Here is a 13,589-nt window from a genome sequence, read left to right as displayed (position 1 = left end):
ATCTTTGCCCCAAGGCTTCCTTCTTGGAGCAGCTGAACTCGGGTTCAGTCTTCCAGAAGAGTTCTTGTGCAGGTGTCCCCTCCTGCAGAGGGTCTCCTCCTCCCTTCCAGGGTCAGTCCTGCAGTGCTGTACATACCCCGAGCTGGATCAGCTCTGGGCAGCTGCAGTCAGTCCCCACCGAGTGAATCCTCTCAACCTCTCCTTTGCCCTCTCGCTTGCCTCTTTCCTTTGGTGGAAGCTTGCAGCCTCTGTTCCAGGGCTCTGGAGCAGAGTGGTGGATCTCAGAGCCAGTCCTGTTCTGACCCACAAAGGGAGCTGCAGGTGCTTTGCCCTTCATAGTTTTCTTTTCTTTCCCCCCCACCAGCCCAGGGCTGGGGTGGCACAAAGCATCTCTCACCTGCATCTCCTCTGTAAAGTGGCAATGGTCTTTGGGTTTTTTTTTTTTCCTTCTCTAGGACAAAACTTAACAGGAAAAAAAAAAAAGGAAAAAAAAGGAAAAAAAAATATGCAATTTTTTATGTTGAGACTGTCCTGTGAGTTGTTCTCTGTCTTCTCCTGAGGCTTGTGAAGAGGAAAAACAAAACCTTTCTTATGTACTTAAGATTATACAGAAGATAGAATAAAGTTAATGCCAACTTGCTCATGACACTGGCTCCTGGTGGTGGACTCCAGGGGGGCAGGCAGGACAAGACAGCTCCTGGCTGTGTCCTGAACCCTGTCATAGAGCCACAGAAGGGACCTCAAAGATCATTCAGTGCCAACCCCTTTGCCTTCAGCTTTCCACTCGGCCAGGTTGCTCCAAGGCCTTGAATGCCTCCCGGGAGAGGGCATCCATGGCCTCCTTGGGCAACCTTTGCCAGAGTTTCCTCCCCTCCAATCTCACCTCTTGAGCTGGTTTAGCTGGAAAGTTCTTTATTGAGTTGAGTTGTGCATGAAAGAAGTCATTAGTTAAGACCCAGCTCAAAGCCCTCCTTTTTTACCCCAGAAACCCCTCCCTTGGGCCCTTCTGCCCCTCCTGGAGGAGAGGCTTGGAGTACCTGGATGCACCCCTTGGAGAGTGAGTGAGGTTAATACTGCCTTGCACTAGTGGTTGAGGTTAATACTGCCATTGTGTGCTGCCAGGAGCAGGTGCCAGGCACACCACCCTCTTCTCCATCATTCTGCCATCACAGAGCAGCCACAGGCACAGCTCAGAGCTGAGGCAGCCTTGGCAGGCCTGTGCAGGGTGGGAGTGCTTCAGAGCTAGTGCAAGGCTCAGCCCACCCCTACTGGAGCATGATTACATCCCACCCAGTCCCGTTTCTACTGCAGTGTTCCAGGTGCCAGCTGTGCCCAGCCTGGCAGTGCTGAGCTACCCCTCCCTCTTCTCCCCCTTCCCCAGCTCCCCGCAGGCTTCTCCCCAGAAAGTGCTGTTGCAGGAGCAGCTGCAACTCCAGTGCCAGGCCCTTGCCAGTGCTCCCAGGATGCCTCCCCCAGCATCACTGGAGGAAGGGGAGCAGGGTGGTGTCAAACCACTCCTCTGTGAAGTGCAGGTGGTCCCCTTTCACCCCCAGGAACACCAGCTTGCCAGCTCTGTCCATCTGCTGCAGCCCCAGCCGGTCCTGCGGACACAGAAGTGTGGCCATAGCTTCCCAGAGCCCTGCCAGGGCTGGGGAAGAAGCCCTGAGGGGCAGAGATGTGGCTGGTGAGCTGGGGGTGGGTTCCACCTCTGCTCTTCAAAGCTTCTCTCAGAGGGGAAAAGGCATTTGGGATGAATTTTATAACGAGGCTAAAAAGGAGCAGAGCTCGTTACAGAGTTGCTGAAGGGGAGCTGGAGCCAGGCCTGGGGCTGGAATTCCCACTGCCAGATCTGGCCTGGAGGGAGATGTCTCCCCAGACAGAGGAGGCAGTGGCCCAGGAAAGGGCAGAGAAGGGCAGGGCCGTGGGGTTCAGAGCTCCTCCAGTCCCCAGGGACACTGCAGAGTGGCACTAGCAGAGCCCCCAGCCCAGAGCAGAACATACCTCTGTGTACAGTGAGGTCTCCTGCAGTGGGATGGTCTCCTTGGCTTGGCCTGGTCTGTAAAACCCAAACCACTGCCAGAACAAAACCAAGGGAAGAGCTGGTGAAGGGCTCCCAGGAGAGGAGCAGGCTTGCACCAGCTGCTGCTGCAGGCAGTGCCCTGTCAGGCCTCCCTGCTCAGCCTGCTCCTCCCCAGCCTCGAGGTTTGCCACCAAATGACAAACCAGAAACTCCCCAAAGCAGCTCCCCCCCCGCCCACCTCACCTCTGAGATGGGAGGGTCAACCATGGTGTCATTGAGGAACTTCACCATCACAAACTTCTTCAGGGCCATCAGGTTTTTCTTGTAGGTCTCATTGATGCCCTGGAGAGAAAAGCACCAGAGAACAGCTGCAGGTCCCTGGGAAGCCCACAGAGAGGCTGGGGAGAGCTGCTCCTGGGAGGCAGGAAGGTGCTTTTCTGGCACCAGCCTCCCTTGGCTGCATGAACCTTCCCAGGGAGAGGATTCAGGCACTTGGGAGGGGACTGAGCACATGGCACACTGGCATCGACCCCCCAGAGAGAGCAGAGGCACAGGAGCTGCTCTGCCACAGGCAAGTTTCATCCCTAACCCTCCCAGCAAAGCCACTCTTGCCAGTGCTGGGATGAGGGGCAAAAACCTGCTCCCCTTTCAGCTCCAGCAGGAGTTGGGACTTCTCCCAGCTGCCAGGGAGAGCCAACAGGAAGGAGCAAACCGTGAAGGCTTCTGCTCTCCTGCACTGGGGACTGAGCTGGTGGAAGGCAGCAAAGGGGAAAGGGTCCTGGGGGATGGGAGGTGGAGCATGAGCCAGCAAAGTGCTCTGGTGGCCAGGAGGGGCAGTGCCATTCTGGGGTGGGTTAGAAGGGCTGTGGTGAGTAGGTCGACAGAGGTTCTCCTGCCCCTCTACTCTGCACTGGTGAGGCCTCATCTAGAGTCCAGTTCTGCCCCCCCCCAGTTCCAGAGGGACACAGAACTGCTTGAGAGAGTCCAGTAGAGAGCCACAAAGATGCTGAAGGGAATGGAACAGCTCTGTTAGGAGCAGAGCCTGAGGGAGCTGGGGCTGTGCTGCTGGGAGAAGACTGAGAGGTGACCTCAGCAATGATTGTAAAGATGTGCAGGTGAGTGCCAGGAAGCTGGAGCCAGCCCCTGCTGGGTGATGCCCAGTGCCAGGCCAAGGGGCAAAGGTGGAAGCTGAGACAGAGGAAGTTTCATTTAAACATGAGGAGGATTTTTAACCCTGTGAGGCTGACAGAGCCTGGCACAGGCTGCCCAGGGGGGCTGTGGAGTCTCCCTCTGGAGACATTCAAACCCCATCTGGATGTGTTCCTGTGTGATCTGCTCTGGGTGCTCCTGCTCTGGCAGGGTTGGACTGGCTGAGCTTTGGAGGTCCCTGCCAGCCCCTGACACTCTGTGATTCCACCATCAGCCACATCACAGAATCAAGCAGGTTGGAAGCGACCTCCAAGCTCAGCCAGTCCAACCTATCCCTCAGCCCTATCCAATCAACCAGACCATGGCACTAAGTGCCTCACCCAATCTTTTTCTTGACCACCTCCAGGGACAGTGACTCCACCACCTCCCCCCACACCCTTACCCTCTCCTGGTTTATGTCAGCCAGGAAGATGCTGTTTTTCCTGTACTCCTCCTCTCTCAGTGGGTCATGCCAATACTCTGCCTGTACCAAGCTGGTAAAGAGAGAAGGCAAAGATCAGGCTGGCAGTCCAGAGCTGCCCAGATTGCAGCCCTGCTGCCTGTACTCACTGCTCCTGCACAGCCTGGGTGTAGGCTCCCAGGTCCAGTGTCCTGCGGATCCAGTCGCAGAGGTGAGAGCTCTCCCCGGGGCAGCGAGGGAAGCCATAGACACCTGGGGATGGAGACAGGCAGGGGCTTGAGGAGCCAAACTGAAACCCCTTCATAGAAAGACACCTTCAAGATCATCCAGTTCCAGCCCCCCTGTCATAGAGGTTGCTTAAGGGCCTCATCCAACCTGGCTTTGAACACGTCCAGGGAGGTTGTGGAGCACAGAAGCACCCAACGTGATCTTTGATCACATTGGGTGCTTCTGTGCTCCACAACCTCCCTGGGCAACCTGTGCCAGTGTCTCACCACCCTCACTGGCAAGAACTTCTCCCCTAACACCCAGTCTAAATCTCCCCTCTGCCAGTTTAAACCCATTCCTTCCTGTAAGCCCCCTTCAGATCCTGGAAGGCCACTCCAAGGTCTTCTCCAGGCTGCAGAGCCCCAACTCCTGTAGCCTGTCCTCACAGCAGAGGTGCAGGCTGGTGAAGAACCAACCCTCTACAGAGCAGTGGCAGGAGTTGCTCAGGGCCTCAAGGAGTTTGCAATCCTGCAGTCTCATCAGACAGCTCTCTCCTGCCTCTGGGCACTGATGCATGGATGGAGCTGAGGGTATCACAGGCTCACAGAGAGTCAGGGGCTAGAAGGGACCTCCAAAGCTCAGCCAGTCCAACCCCTGCCAGAGCAGGAGCACCCAGAACAGATGGCACAGGAACATATCCAGGCAGCTCTTGAATGTCTCCACAGAGGGAGCCTCCATAACCTCCCCTGTGCAGCCTGTTCCAGGGCTGTGCCACCCTCACAGGGAAAAAATCCTTCCTCAGCTTCACGTGGAACCTCCTCTACCTCATCTTCCACCCATGCAAGCAGAGCACTGTCCAGCTCCCCCAGGGCATTCCCAGGAGGTCTCAGGATGGTTCCCTACAGTGCAAAGAAATAGGCTCAAGCCATGGAATGTCTCAGTGGAGAGCACTTAAAATGCACTTCCAGCCACTCTCCACCGTGCAGCTCTCCCACTCCACCTCACACTGCACAAAGCAGCTCCCTTCTCCCTCTCCAGCCTGCCAGGTGCCAACTGTCAAACATCCTTGTGGCCCAGAAGGTTTAGTTTCCCACAGGCCTGGCTCTGCAGTTAGGAATGAAAGAACTCATCCCAAGTGCTGCCATGCCACACAAGGATTCTACCCAGGCAGCTACCCACTTACAGAGGTCCTCTCCCAGTGCCAGGTAAGCAGGCCCAAGGCAGGAGGGAAAACAGCTGCTCAGTAACTGGCCTGGAGCAGACACCAGCTCCAGCCAGGCACAAAGGGGGAGTCTGAGTCACAAGGGAACAGTCAGGCTTGAGGAAGAGACCCACAGAATCATTCCTCCTGCCAGCAAGAAGCCCCCCAGCCTTCACAGTGGTTATGAGGTGACTTAAGAGGACATTACCTTGGTGCTGCCCCCCAACAGAGATCAAGTTGAGCATGGGAGGAGAAGGGCACCTCTGGGCCACTGCCCGCCTGTGAAGGAAGAGGAAGGAGCTCAGCACCAATGTGCCCAGGCCACCAGTGCTGGCTCACAGGCAGCTCTCAGCCTGGCACTGTGTGGGCTCAGGCACTCCTTGGGTAACACTGGCAAAGAGAATTGACCCCTCCTGGTAGAGGAGGGCTCCAGGCTAAGGTGTTCTTGCCTCTTTTGGAGGCTTTGCACCTTTACAAGGGGGTTGTCAGCTCACAGCTGCTTCGTCCCAGGCAGAGTTTCAACTGAACCCCAACAGAAATCACTGAACATGGCAGAGAAGCAGCAACTTACAGGAACTGGCCCCCCTGGGAGAAGCCCATTGCATTGTAGCCTGCCTTCAGGTGAGGGTCCCCTGCCAGCTGGGCGCACACCTCCCGCACCTGCTCGTTGGCGTTCAGGAAGAAGCTGTTCTCCATGTCCTGAAAGCAGAGCACACATCCTGCACCCCTGCACCTCTTCTGACACAGCACCTCAGCTTCCCACTCATGTTTTGAGACTTCCCTTAGAACCACAGAATCAGCCAGGTTGGCAGAGAGCTCCAAGCTCCTCCAGCCCAGCCTAGCACCCAGCCCTGCCCAGCCACCCAGACCATGGCACTAAGTGCCCCAGCCAGGCTTGGCTTCAACACCTCCAGCCACAGCCACTCCACCACCTCCCTGGGCAGCCCATTCCAGTGCCAATCACTCTCTCTGACAACAACTTCCTCCTGACATCCAGCCTGAACCTGCCCTGGCACAGTTTGAGGCTGTGTCCCCTTCTTCTGTTGCTGGCTGCCTGGCAGCAGAGCCCAACCCCACCTGGCTACAGCCTCCCTGCAGGCAGCTGCAGGCAGCAATGAGCTCTGCCCTGAGCCTCCTCTCCTCCAGGCTGCACCCTCCCAGTCTCTCCTCACAGGCTCTTCACCACCTGCCTGGCAGAACCACCTCAGGAGGAAGAGTCATTTCCCCAAAACCTCCTGGTCCCTTCAGACCCTCTCACACAAATCTAGAAGTGAAAATTCCTCTTCCCCTTCTTCCCCAGACTGTAACTCAAGCTGCAGCTCATCCTGGAACACCACCTGAAGACATCCCACAGAGCTGCACAGCAATGCCCAAACCCAAGGAGGCCCAGAGGCAGTTTGTGTCCTCATTACAGCAAAGATGGCCGAGAACAAACAGCTGTGAAGGGCTGCAGGAGGGCAGGGGCTAAAGCTCTGCTCCACCACCGCACCTCACAGCAGCCTCTGTGCTACCTGCAGCGATCAGGGAGTGTTAAGCGCTGCAGCTGCACATTCATCCGTTCAGGCTTAGGGTTTGGTTTCCCCCAGTTCTCTTCTGCAGGTATTAACTGGACCTCACTGGTTTCTACCTGTCGAAGCTGTTTGCTTCATGCAGAATTAAAAAGCCACACCCGAGCAGCAGGGAAAGCACAACGCAAGCGCGGGGAGCGTGGTGTGAGCGGCCACGGGCGGCAGCGGCGGGCACGGAGCGGGCACGGGGGCGGCAACAGCGGGTACGGGTGGCAGCAGCGGGCACGGAGCGGGCACGGGGGCGGCAACAGCGGGTACGGGTGGCAGCAGCGGGCACGGAGCGGGCACGGGGGCGGCAGCAGCGGGTACGGGTGGCAGCAGCGGGCACGGAGCGGGCACGGGGGCGGCAGCAGCGGGTACGGGTGGCAGCAGCGGGCACGGGCGGCCCCCGCCCTGCCCAGCAGAAGCACGGCCGGCAGCGGCGTTACCTGCAGCAGGCTGCCGCCGATCTTCAGCGACAGCACGTACACGCCCGGTATTCTGCTCTCCACCAGCTTCTTGATGTAGCCCATGCTCTGCGGGTTGCAGCAGCTGTCTCCTGCCGAAGGGTCCCGACCGTCAAGCCAGCGCCCAGGCCCGCGCCTCCGCCGGGACCCCGCCGCAGCAGCGGGATGGAGGAGAAGGCAAAGCAGAGCAGGGCCCGAGCGAGGAGCGTCTCCGCCTCGCAGCCACCGCGGGGGAGGAGAGCACCGGAGCGTGGCCGGGGCCAGCCCTAAGAGCTCGCTCCGGGCCAGCTGCACCCCGCGCACAGAGCCGTGAGCAGCGGCTCGGCCCCGCTGCCGGCCCGGCTCGCCCATGCCGTGCCAGATCACCGGGGCACGGCGGCAGCAGCCCCATGGCCCCGGTGCAGCCCCGCTCCCGCTGCCGGCCCCGGCTCGCCCATGCCGTGCCAGATCACCGGGGCACGGCGGCAGCAGCCCCATGGCCCCGGTGCAGCCCCGCTCCCGCTGCCGGCCCCGGCTCGCCCATGCCGTGCCAGATCACCGGGGCACGGCGGCAGCAGCCCCATGGCCCCGGTGCAGCCCCGCTCCCGCTGCCGGTCCCGGTGCAGCCCCGCTCCCCCTGCCGGCCCCGGTGCAGCCCCGCTCCCCGCTGCCGGTCCCGGTGCAGCCCCGCTCCCGCTGCCGGTCCCGGTGCAGCCCCGCTCCCCCTGCCGGCCCCGGCTCACCCATGCCGTGCCAGATCACCAGGGGCACGGCGGCAGCCGCAGGGCCCAGCCGCAGCCCCAGCAGCAGCAGCGCCGCCACCCCGAGCGCCGCCATCTTGAACGGGCACATGACTCAGGCGGCAGGCGCCGGGGCGGGGCCGGTACCGGAGGGGGCGGGGCCGGTACCGGACGGGGCGGGACCGGTCCCGGAGGGGGCAGTGCCTCGCAGCGGCAGGGCCCCGCCCCTGCTCTCCCTGCGCCGCCGGTGCGGGCCCCGGGGCTGCTCCGTCGCAGACCCGTCCCGGGACACCGACCCAGGCGATTCGGGGCCCCGCTCGTCCCCTCTGGGCTGGGGGAAACAACTCTCCTGTGCGTGAGCTGCCCTGGCGGGCCGGGGCCGGGGCCGGGGCCGGGAATGAAGCTCAGCTTACGGCAGCCGCGGGAGGGCAGCAGGGGTCCCCGGGGCAGGAGCACGCCGGGGTGAGAAGCCCCCGGCCGCTCCGCCAGGACGCTGCGAGTGAGGGCTATGAAGCGTGGGTGCAGGTCAGGCCGCCCCGGGGCGCTGTGAGGCTGCTGTGAGTCCCTGCGCTCAGAGCCTGTGTCCGGGGCAGAGGCAGCAGTCGCTGCCCGCACCCTGCTGCCTGCAGTGCAGCTAAGCCTGCCCTCACCCCGTGCCCGTGGGAAGGAGCACTGCAGTGTGGGCAGACCCTAGGTGGGATCCGTGGGGAGCTGGTAGCGCTGGCTGCTGGCTGAGCTCTGTGGGGAGCCTGCAGCCTCCTCCAGCCAAGCCGTGCCGAGGGGAGGCAGAGCCGTGAGGGTCGCCGAGCGCTGTTACTTTTTAGCTACAGATTCTCACGCCCTCCGCACAGAGGCTCCTGGCACGTTTTGTTCTGTTTTTAACGGGACAAGCTGATCATTCATTCATTCTTCGTCCCCTTTTTGAAGCAACTGGGGCAAAAAATAAGTGAGGGCTTTACAGAGTTCAGCCTGGCAGCCCTGAGCACAGGCTCTGGGAGGCAGGGAAGGGGATAAGCAGGGAAAGCCTTGAGCTGGTGCCATCCTTACTCAGAGCTTCATTGCAAGCATTCAGCTCAGGATGTCGCCACTGAAAAAGGTATATGGACCCCCCAAAGGGGTGAGAATTTAGCTCACCTCCTTCAAGATAAGTTGTGTTATACTCTGCTACCAGCTGATCACAGCAAGGAGCTGGCTGCAACTCTTCCATTGCTCCAGACTAAGTCAAAATTGCACAAAAAGAGGATCCAGATCCCAAGCAGAGACCTGAAACCCACAAAGGCTTTCCTGAAAGAGTGAAGTGATACCGAAATACGTTCCTAGGTCTGGTTCAAGGGAGCTCAGGGGTATGGGTGCAGGAGAAGCTCTGGGAGCCAGGCTTGGGTAAGCTACACTCGACAGCTCATGGCACTGGAGGATTTCCAACACCTTTTGGCGTGAGATTCCCCAGCAGCACTGCTGCAGCTCATCCCTGCCGGCCTCAGCAGCAGCATGGGGCTCCTGGCAGACCCCAGTACCCACTACCATCTGGCCCTGCGAGCTCCACGGCAGAGGCAGCAGCTCACGGTGATGTAAGCCGAGTCCTGGCCCCAGCCTCTCTGCAGAGCATGGCGTGGGGGTGGGCAGGGTCCATAGTCCCTGCGCACCACTGTCCCTGTGGGTCTGGGGGACAAAGTGGCCCCTGGGGCACTCCGGGACCCTCAGCTGGCCAGCAGCAGGCAGCGGCGCAGCTCCGCCCTCCGGCCGCCAGGGGGAGACACCGCCCGGGCCGCGCCCCCCCCCGCGCCTTCCCATAAGGCCCCGCGGCGGCGCCCAGCTGGCCTCTTCCCCGCCCCCATCATGGCGGTGAGTGGCGGCGCCCGTGGGCCCGGGCTGGCCTGTGCCGGCTGTATCCGTCGCCATCCGCCCGCAGCGCGACTCGGGTGGGCTGCGGCCCGCGCCAGCGGGAGAGCGGGGGGCCGGGAGGGAGAGCTGCGGCGCCGGTGCCGGTAGGGAGGACCCGGTGGGCCGCCCAGGGGATGCGGCTGCCATGACAGGCCGCGGCCTGCCCTCTGTGCAGCGGCGCTTGAGAGGGGCCCGCGGCGCTGAGGTTCCCTTTGGGTCGGAGCAGGGCCCGGCGCCAGGCTCCGGGAGCGGCCTGGTGAGGCACCCTCCGGCCGCCGGGGCGAGCGGTGGGGCTGCCTCCCGGGTGCCCACCCTTTAACCCCTGCGTCGTTTCTCCGCAGCAAGACCAAGGAGAGAAGGAGAACCCCATGCGAGAGCTGCGCATCCGCAAGCTCTGCCTCAACATCTGCGTCGGGGAGAGCGGTGACAGACTCACCCGGGCGGCCAAAGTGCTGGAGCAGCTGACGGGCCAGACCCCCGTCTTCTCCAAAGGTGAGGGGCGGTTGTGCCTGCCGACTGCCGCGGGCGGCTGCGGAGGAGCAGTGCTCTTTGTTTGCCGATGTTAGTAGCGGCCCGTGGGTGGTTTTCTTCCGTTTCTGGAGCATGCAGACAGTGAAGCGGCAGTGTGGGTCCTGGGGAGGGGGCTGCTTGACAGCCTGGGGAGCTCTGGTCTGCCTTGGGTCTTGCTGGGAGGAGCGTTGGGGCCTCTAAATATTCAGGTGCTGGTGGTCCTTTCTGTCAAGTCAGTTCTTCCCCCAGACGCAGGTGTTTGCTCTGCTTGCATCCTTGAGGAGTGTGTGGCTGCTTGGGCTTATTTTTTTTTGTTGCTTTAAAGTAATTTCTTCGATGTTTTGAATTCATTGGGATGGAAATTGTTTGGCTGGTTTCTGAGTGTAGCTCTTGCTGCCTGCAGCACGATACACTGTGAGATCCTTTGGGATCAGGAGGAATGAGAAGATTGCTGTTCACTGCACGGTTCGTGGGGCCAAAGCAGAGGAGATCCTGGAGAAGGGGCTGAAGGTAAGAAGTTGGCTTGCTTTGATTTATGAAGCACAAAACTCAATCCATTAATGGAAGGAGGTGTGGTTGGAGATGTTGTGCCTGGTGTAGTTTGAGGATGGTGAGGGTTGGAGGAGCAGCTCCACGGGGGCAGCTCTGTGCCGTTGAGAGGCTGCTTCATCCTTATTTAAGAGCTGGTGAGTGCAGCCTCTTCTTTCTCTTGAGGTTCTGACTTTGATTTGTGAGCTGGTTTTGGGAGCAAGAACTTGGCTTTAAAGATTTCATAGCCTGTAAGCAGGTTGGAGGCCTGGGGGGCAGTTGGAACAGAGTCAGTAGTAAAACAGTGACCACAACAAATGTTTCAGGTGCGAGAATACGAGCTGAGGAAAAACAACTTCTCAGACACTGGCAATTTTGGCTTTGGGATCCAGGAACACATCGACCTGGGCATTAAATACGATCCCAGTATCGGAATCTATGGCTTGGACTTCTATGTGGTGCGTATTCCCTGCCTCCTCACAGCTCCTGGGCTGGGGGGAAAGCTCTGGAAGGAGCCTGGAATGATAAATGCCTCACAGGAACTCGCTGCTGGAAGACAGAAAAGTGCCAGCACAATCTAAGTCTGAACTGAGGCTGTCAGGGTTGCTGTAAAACCCCTGGTTTATGCCTTATCTCACAAAGCCTCGTCAGAAGTGAATTGTGTGCCCCTTGCTGGTGCTCCTGGGACAATGCTGGAGCAGTGGTGCTGGGTTTGGGGAGAGAAAGAGCAGCAAGGGCCATGGGAATGCTGTGTGGAAGAGGGGCTGCATTGCTGGGGGTGTCTCCCTGCTTGCACGGGGCCGGGGTGCTCAGGGAGCAGTGCTGGGAGCTGGTGTGTGCCAGTTGCTTTACTCTGTGGAAAGAAGCTGTTACATGATGTGTTGGCAGTGCTGCTCAGTGTATCTGTTCTGGAGAGCTGAGGCCTCTGGGCATGGAACTGTGTGCTCCACACACCTTTGAGTTTCAGTCAGTGGATGCACTGTCAGTGTTCCACCAAGGAGCAGTCCCAGTCATGGAACCAGGCAGGTTGGAAGAGACCTCCAAGCTCACCCAGCCCAACCTAGCACTCAGCCCTGTCCAATCAACCAGACCATGGCACTAAGTGCCTCATCCACTCTTTTCTTGAACACCTCCAGGGATGGCAACTCCACCACCTCCCTGAGCAGCCCATTCCAGTGAGAGATCACTCTCTCAAGTTGGTTTGGCTCCTCAGCAGCTACTCTGTTTTCAGTTTCCTTTGAAGCTGTAAGAGCTGCTGGGCTCAGGCTGGAATGTGGCTTGGGCAAAAAGGCGTTGTTGGTGTGGAAATTCCAGCTCTTTGTCCTAGGAAAAGGTTAAGTTGAAAAAAGGAAGTGAATGCCCCAAATGAAGTGGTGCTGTGGGTCTCATCCTGCAGGTGCTGGGCAGGCCTGGGTTCAGCATTGCTGACAAGAAGCGCAGGACAGGGAACATTGGAGCCAAGCACAGAATCGGGAAGGAAGAAGCCATGCGCTGGTTCCAGCAAAAGGTAAAGGCTCTTGGGCTATGCCCCAGGGGGTTCCTAGCAAGTGGCAGGAAAATGCCCTGTGGAAAGGCTGGCACAAGTCGTTGGGCAGGCGGAGACCCTGGTGAGGGCTGCTCAGCCATTGACTTTGGCTGCTCTGCGATTACAGAAGCTGCCTTTGAGCATCAGCGCGGTTCATGCCCCAGTGTGTGCATGCTGGACTGAAAGAGCAGCTCTGTAAACCTGTTTCCTGCAGGTTTTGGTTCACAAGAGACACAGCTCCTCGAGTCCAAATAAAACCAGTCCCTGGGTTCATCTATCCATAGCTTGCAGACAGAGATTGGATAGTGAGTTAGAGATGCACAAAGCTTGCTTGGAAATGCTCAGAGATGGAGTCTCTGGAAGGGGACAAGTGTGGTTCTGGACAGAGAAATCTTCAAGGGTGGAGCTGCTTGTTTTGCTGGGCTTCTAAGAGCTTAATGCCCCCTTTGGGTGCTAAGTGCAGAGCAGCAGAGGGCAAAGGGCAGGTAGCTGTGGGACAGATGAGCTCCCATGGCAATGCTGCCTGGCTCAGAATGACAACTCAGTTTTCTGCACCTTGGTACTTTCTGACTTGGTTCCTCTGTTTGTTTGTTCCACAGTATGATGGCATCATCCTTCCTGGGAAGTAAGCAGTTCCCCTTACCAAAAAAAAAGGCAAATAAAATTTTCTAACCCCTAAATGCTGTTGGGAATTTTCTGTGGGGGCTCTTCAAAGGGAAACCAAAGCAATGGCAGAGTCCTGCTCTGATCAAGGAGCCATAAAACCAAAATGTGGCTGAGGGATCTTTGTACTAGTAGAGAGATTCAGGTTCATGTCCTCCAGAAGGCTGCCTCTGAGGTCTGCTGCTTCAGCCTCCATGGCCACACAGTGGAAGCTGTTGGAGCTGCTGCTGTGCAGGGATTGAGATGTTTGACCTCTAGCAAAGCATCTTCCACCATCACTTGGGTTATTGATGGGTGCCTAGATCCCAGTTTAGAGAGTTGACAGCAGCACTCTCAGCTCCTATGGGCCTGGTATGGAGCCCAGCATTAGGGCTGGGCAAGCTGCTCTCAAGGAGCATAGAACCAAACAGGGTGGAAGAGAGCTCCAAGCTCAGCCAGCCCAACCTAGCACCCTGCCCAACCAACCAGACCATGGCACTAAGTGCCCCAGCCAGGATTGGCTTCAACACCTGCAGCCACAGCCACTCCACCACCTCCCTGGGCAGCCCATTCCAATGCCAATCTCTCTCTGACAACAACTTCCTCCTAACATCCAGCCTCAACCTGCCCTGGCACAGCTTGAGGCTGTGTCCCCTTCTTCTGTTGCTGGTTTCCTGGCAGCAGAGCCCAACCCCACCTGGCTACAGCCTCCCTGCAGGCAGCAATGAGCTCT

The 13,589-nt window shown here is 59.0% G+C and overlaps 2 protein-coding genes across 4 annotated transcripts; one reads left to right on the top strand and one right to left on the bottom strand.

Annotated features, from left to right (window-relative positions):
• Positions 1-895: 895 nt before the first annotated feature.
• On the bottom strand, positions 896-7,898 carry PPT1 (palmitoyl-protein thioesterase 1). 2 transcript variants are annotated; one of them, XM_064172893.1, is made up of 9 exons: positions 7,774-7,898; positions 7,034-7,143; positions 5,609-5,736; positions 5,246-5,316; positions 3,779-3,881; positions 3,612-3,702; positions 2,264-2,362; positions 2,002-2,073; positions 896-1,601 (listed from the first exon to the last, which is right to left on the bottom strand). In XM_064172893.1, exons 1-9 carry the CDS (start codon positions 7,880-7,882, stop codon positions 1,479-1,481), a joined length of 906 nt encoding a protein of 301 aa, XP_064028963.1. In that variant the 5' UTR covers positions 7,883-7,898; the 3' UTR covers positions 896-1,478. The 2 variants fall into 2 exon arrangements, with proteins under 2 accessions (XP_064028963.1, XP_064028965.1); XM_064172895.1 differs by lacking the exon at positions 7,774-7,898 and adding an exon at positions 7,399-7,413.
• Positions 7,899-9,533: 1,635 nt separating this feature from the next.
• On the top strand, positions 9,534-12,894 carry RPL11 (ribosomal protein L11). 2 transcript variants are annotated; one of them, XM_064172596.1, is made up of 6 exons: positions 9,534-9,612; positions 9,993-10,143; positions 10,565-10,671; positions 11,016-11,147; positions 12,086-12,196; positions 12,814-12,894. In XM_064172596.1, exons 1-6 carry the CDS (start codon positions 9,607-9,609, stop codon positions 12,841-12,843), a joined length of 537 nt encoding a protein of 178 aa, XP_064028666.1. In that variant the 5' UTR covers positions 9,534-9,606; the 3' UTR covers positions 12,844-12,894. The 2 variants fall into 2 exon arrangements, with proteins under 2 accessions (XP_064028666.1, XP_064028665.1); XM_064172595.1 differs by lacking the exon at positions 9,534-9,612 and adding an exon at positions 9,782-9,907.
• Positions 12,895-13,589: the final 695 nt, after the last annotated feature.

Source organism: Pogoniulus pusillus, chromosome 37 (assembly GCF_015220805.1).
Source record: "Pogoniulus pusillus isolate bPogPus1 chromosome 37, bPogPus1.pri, whole genome shotgun sequence".
In the NCBI taxonomy this organism is placed as follows: Eukaryota; Metazoa; Chordata; class Aves; order Piciformes; family Lybiidae; genus Pogoniulus; species Pogoniulus pusillus.
The sequence above is the reverse complement of the archived record's forward strand: the minus strand, read 5'-3'. Positions and strand labels throughout refer to the sequence as shown.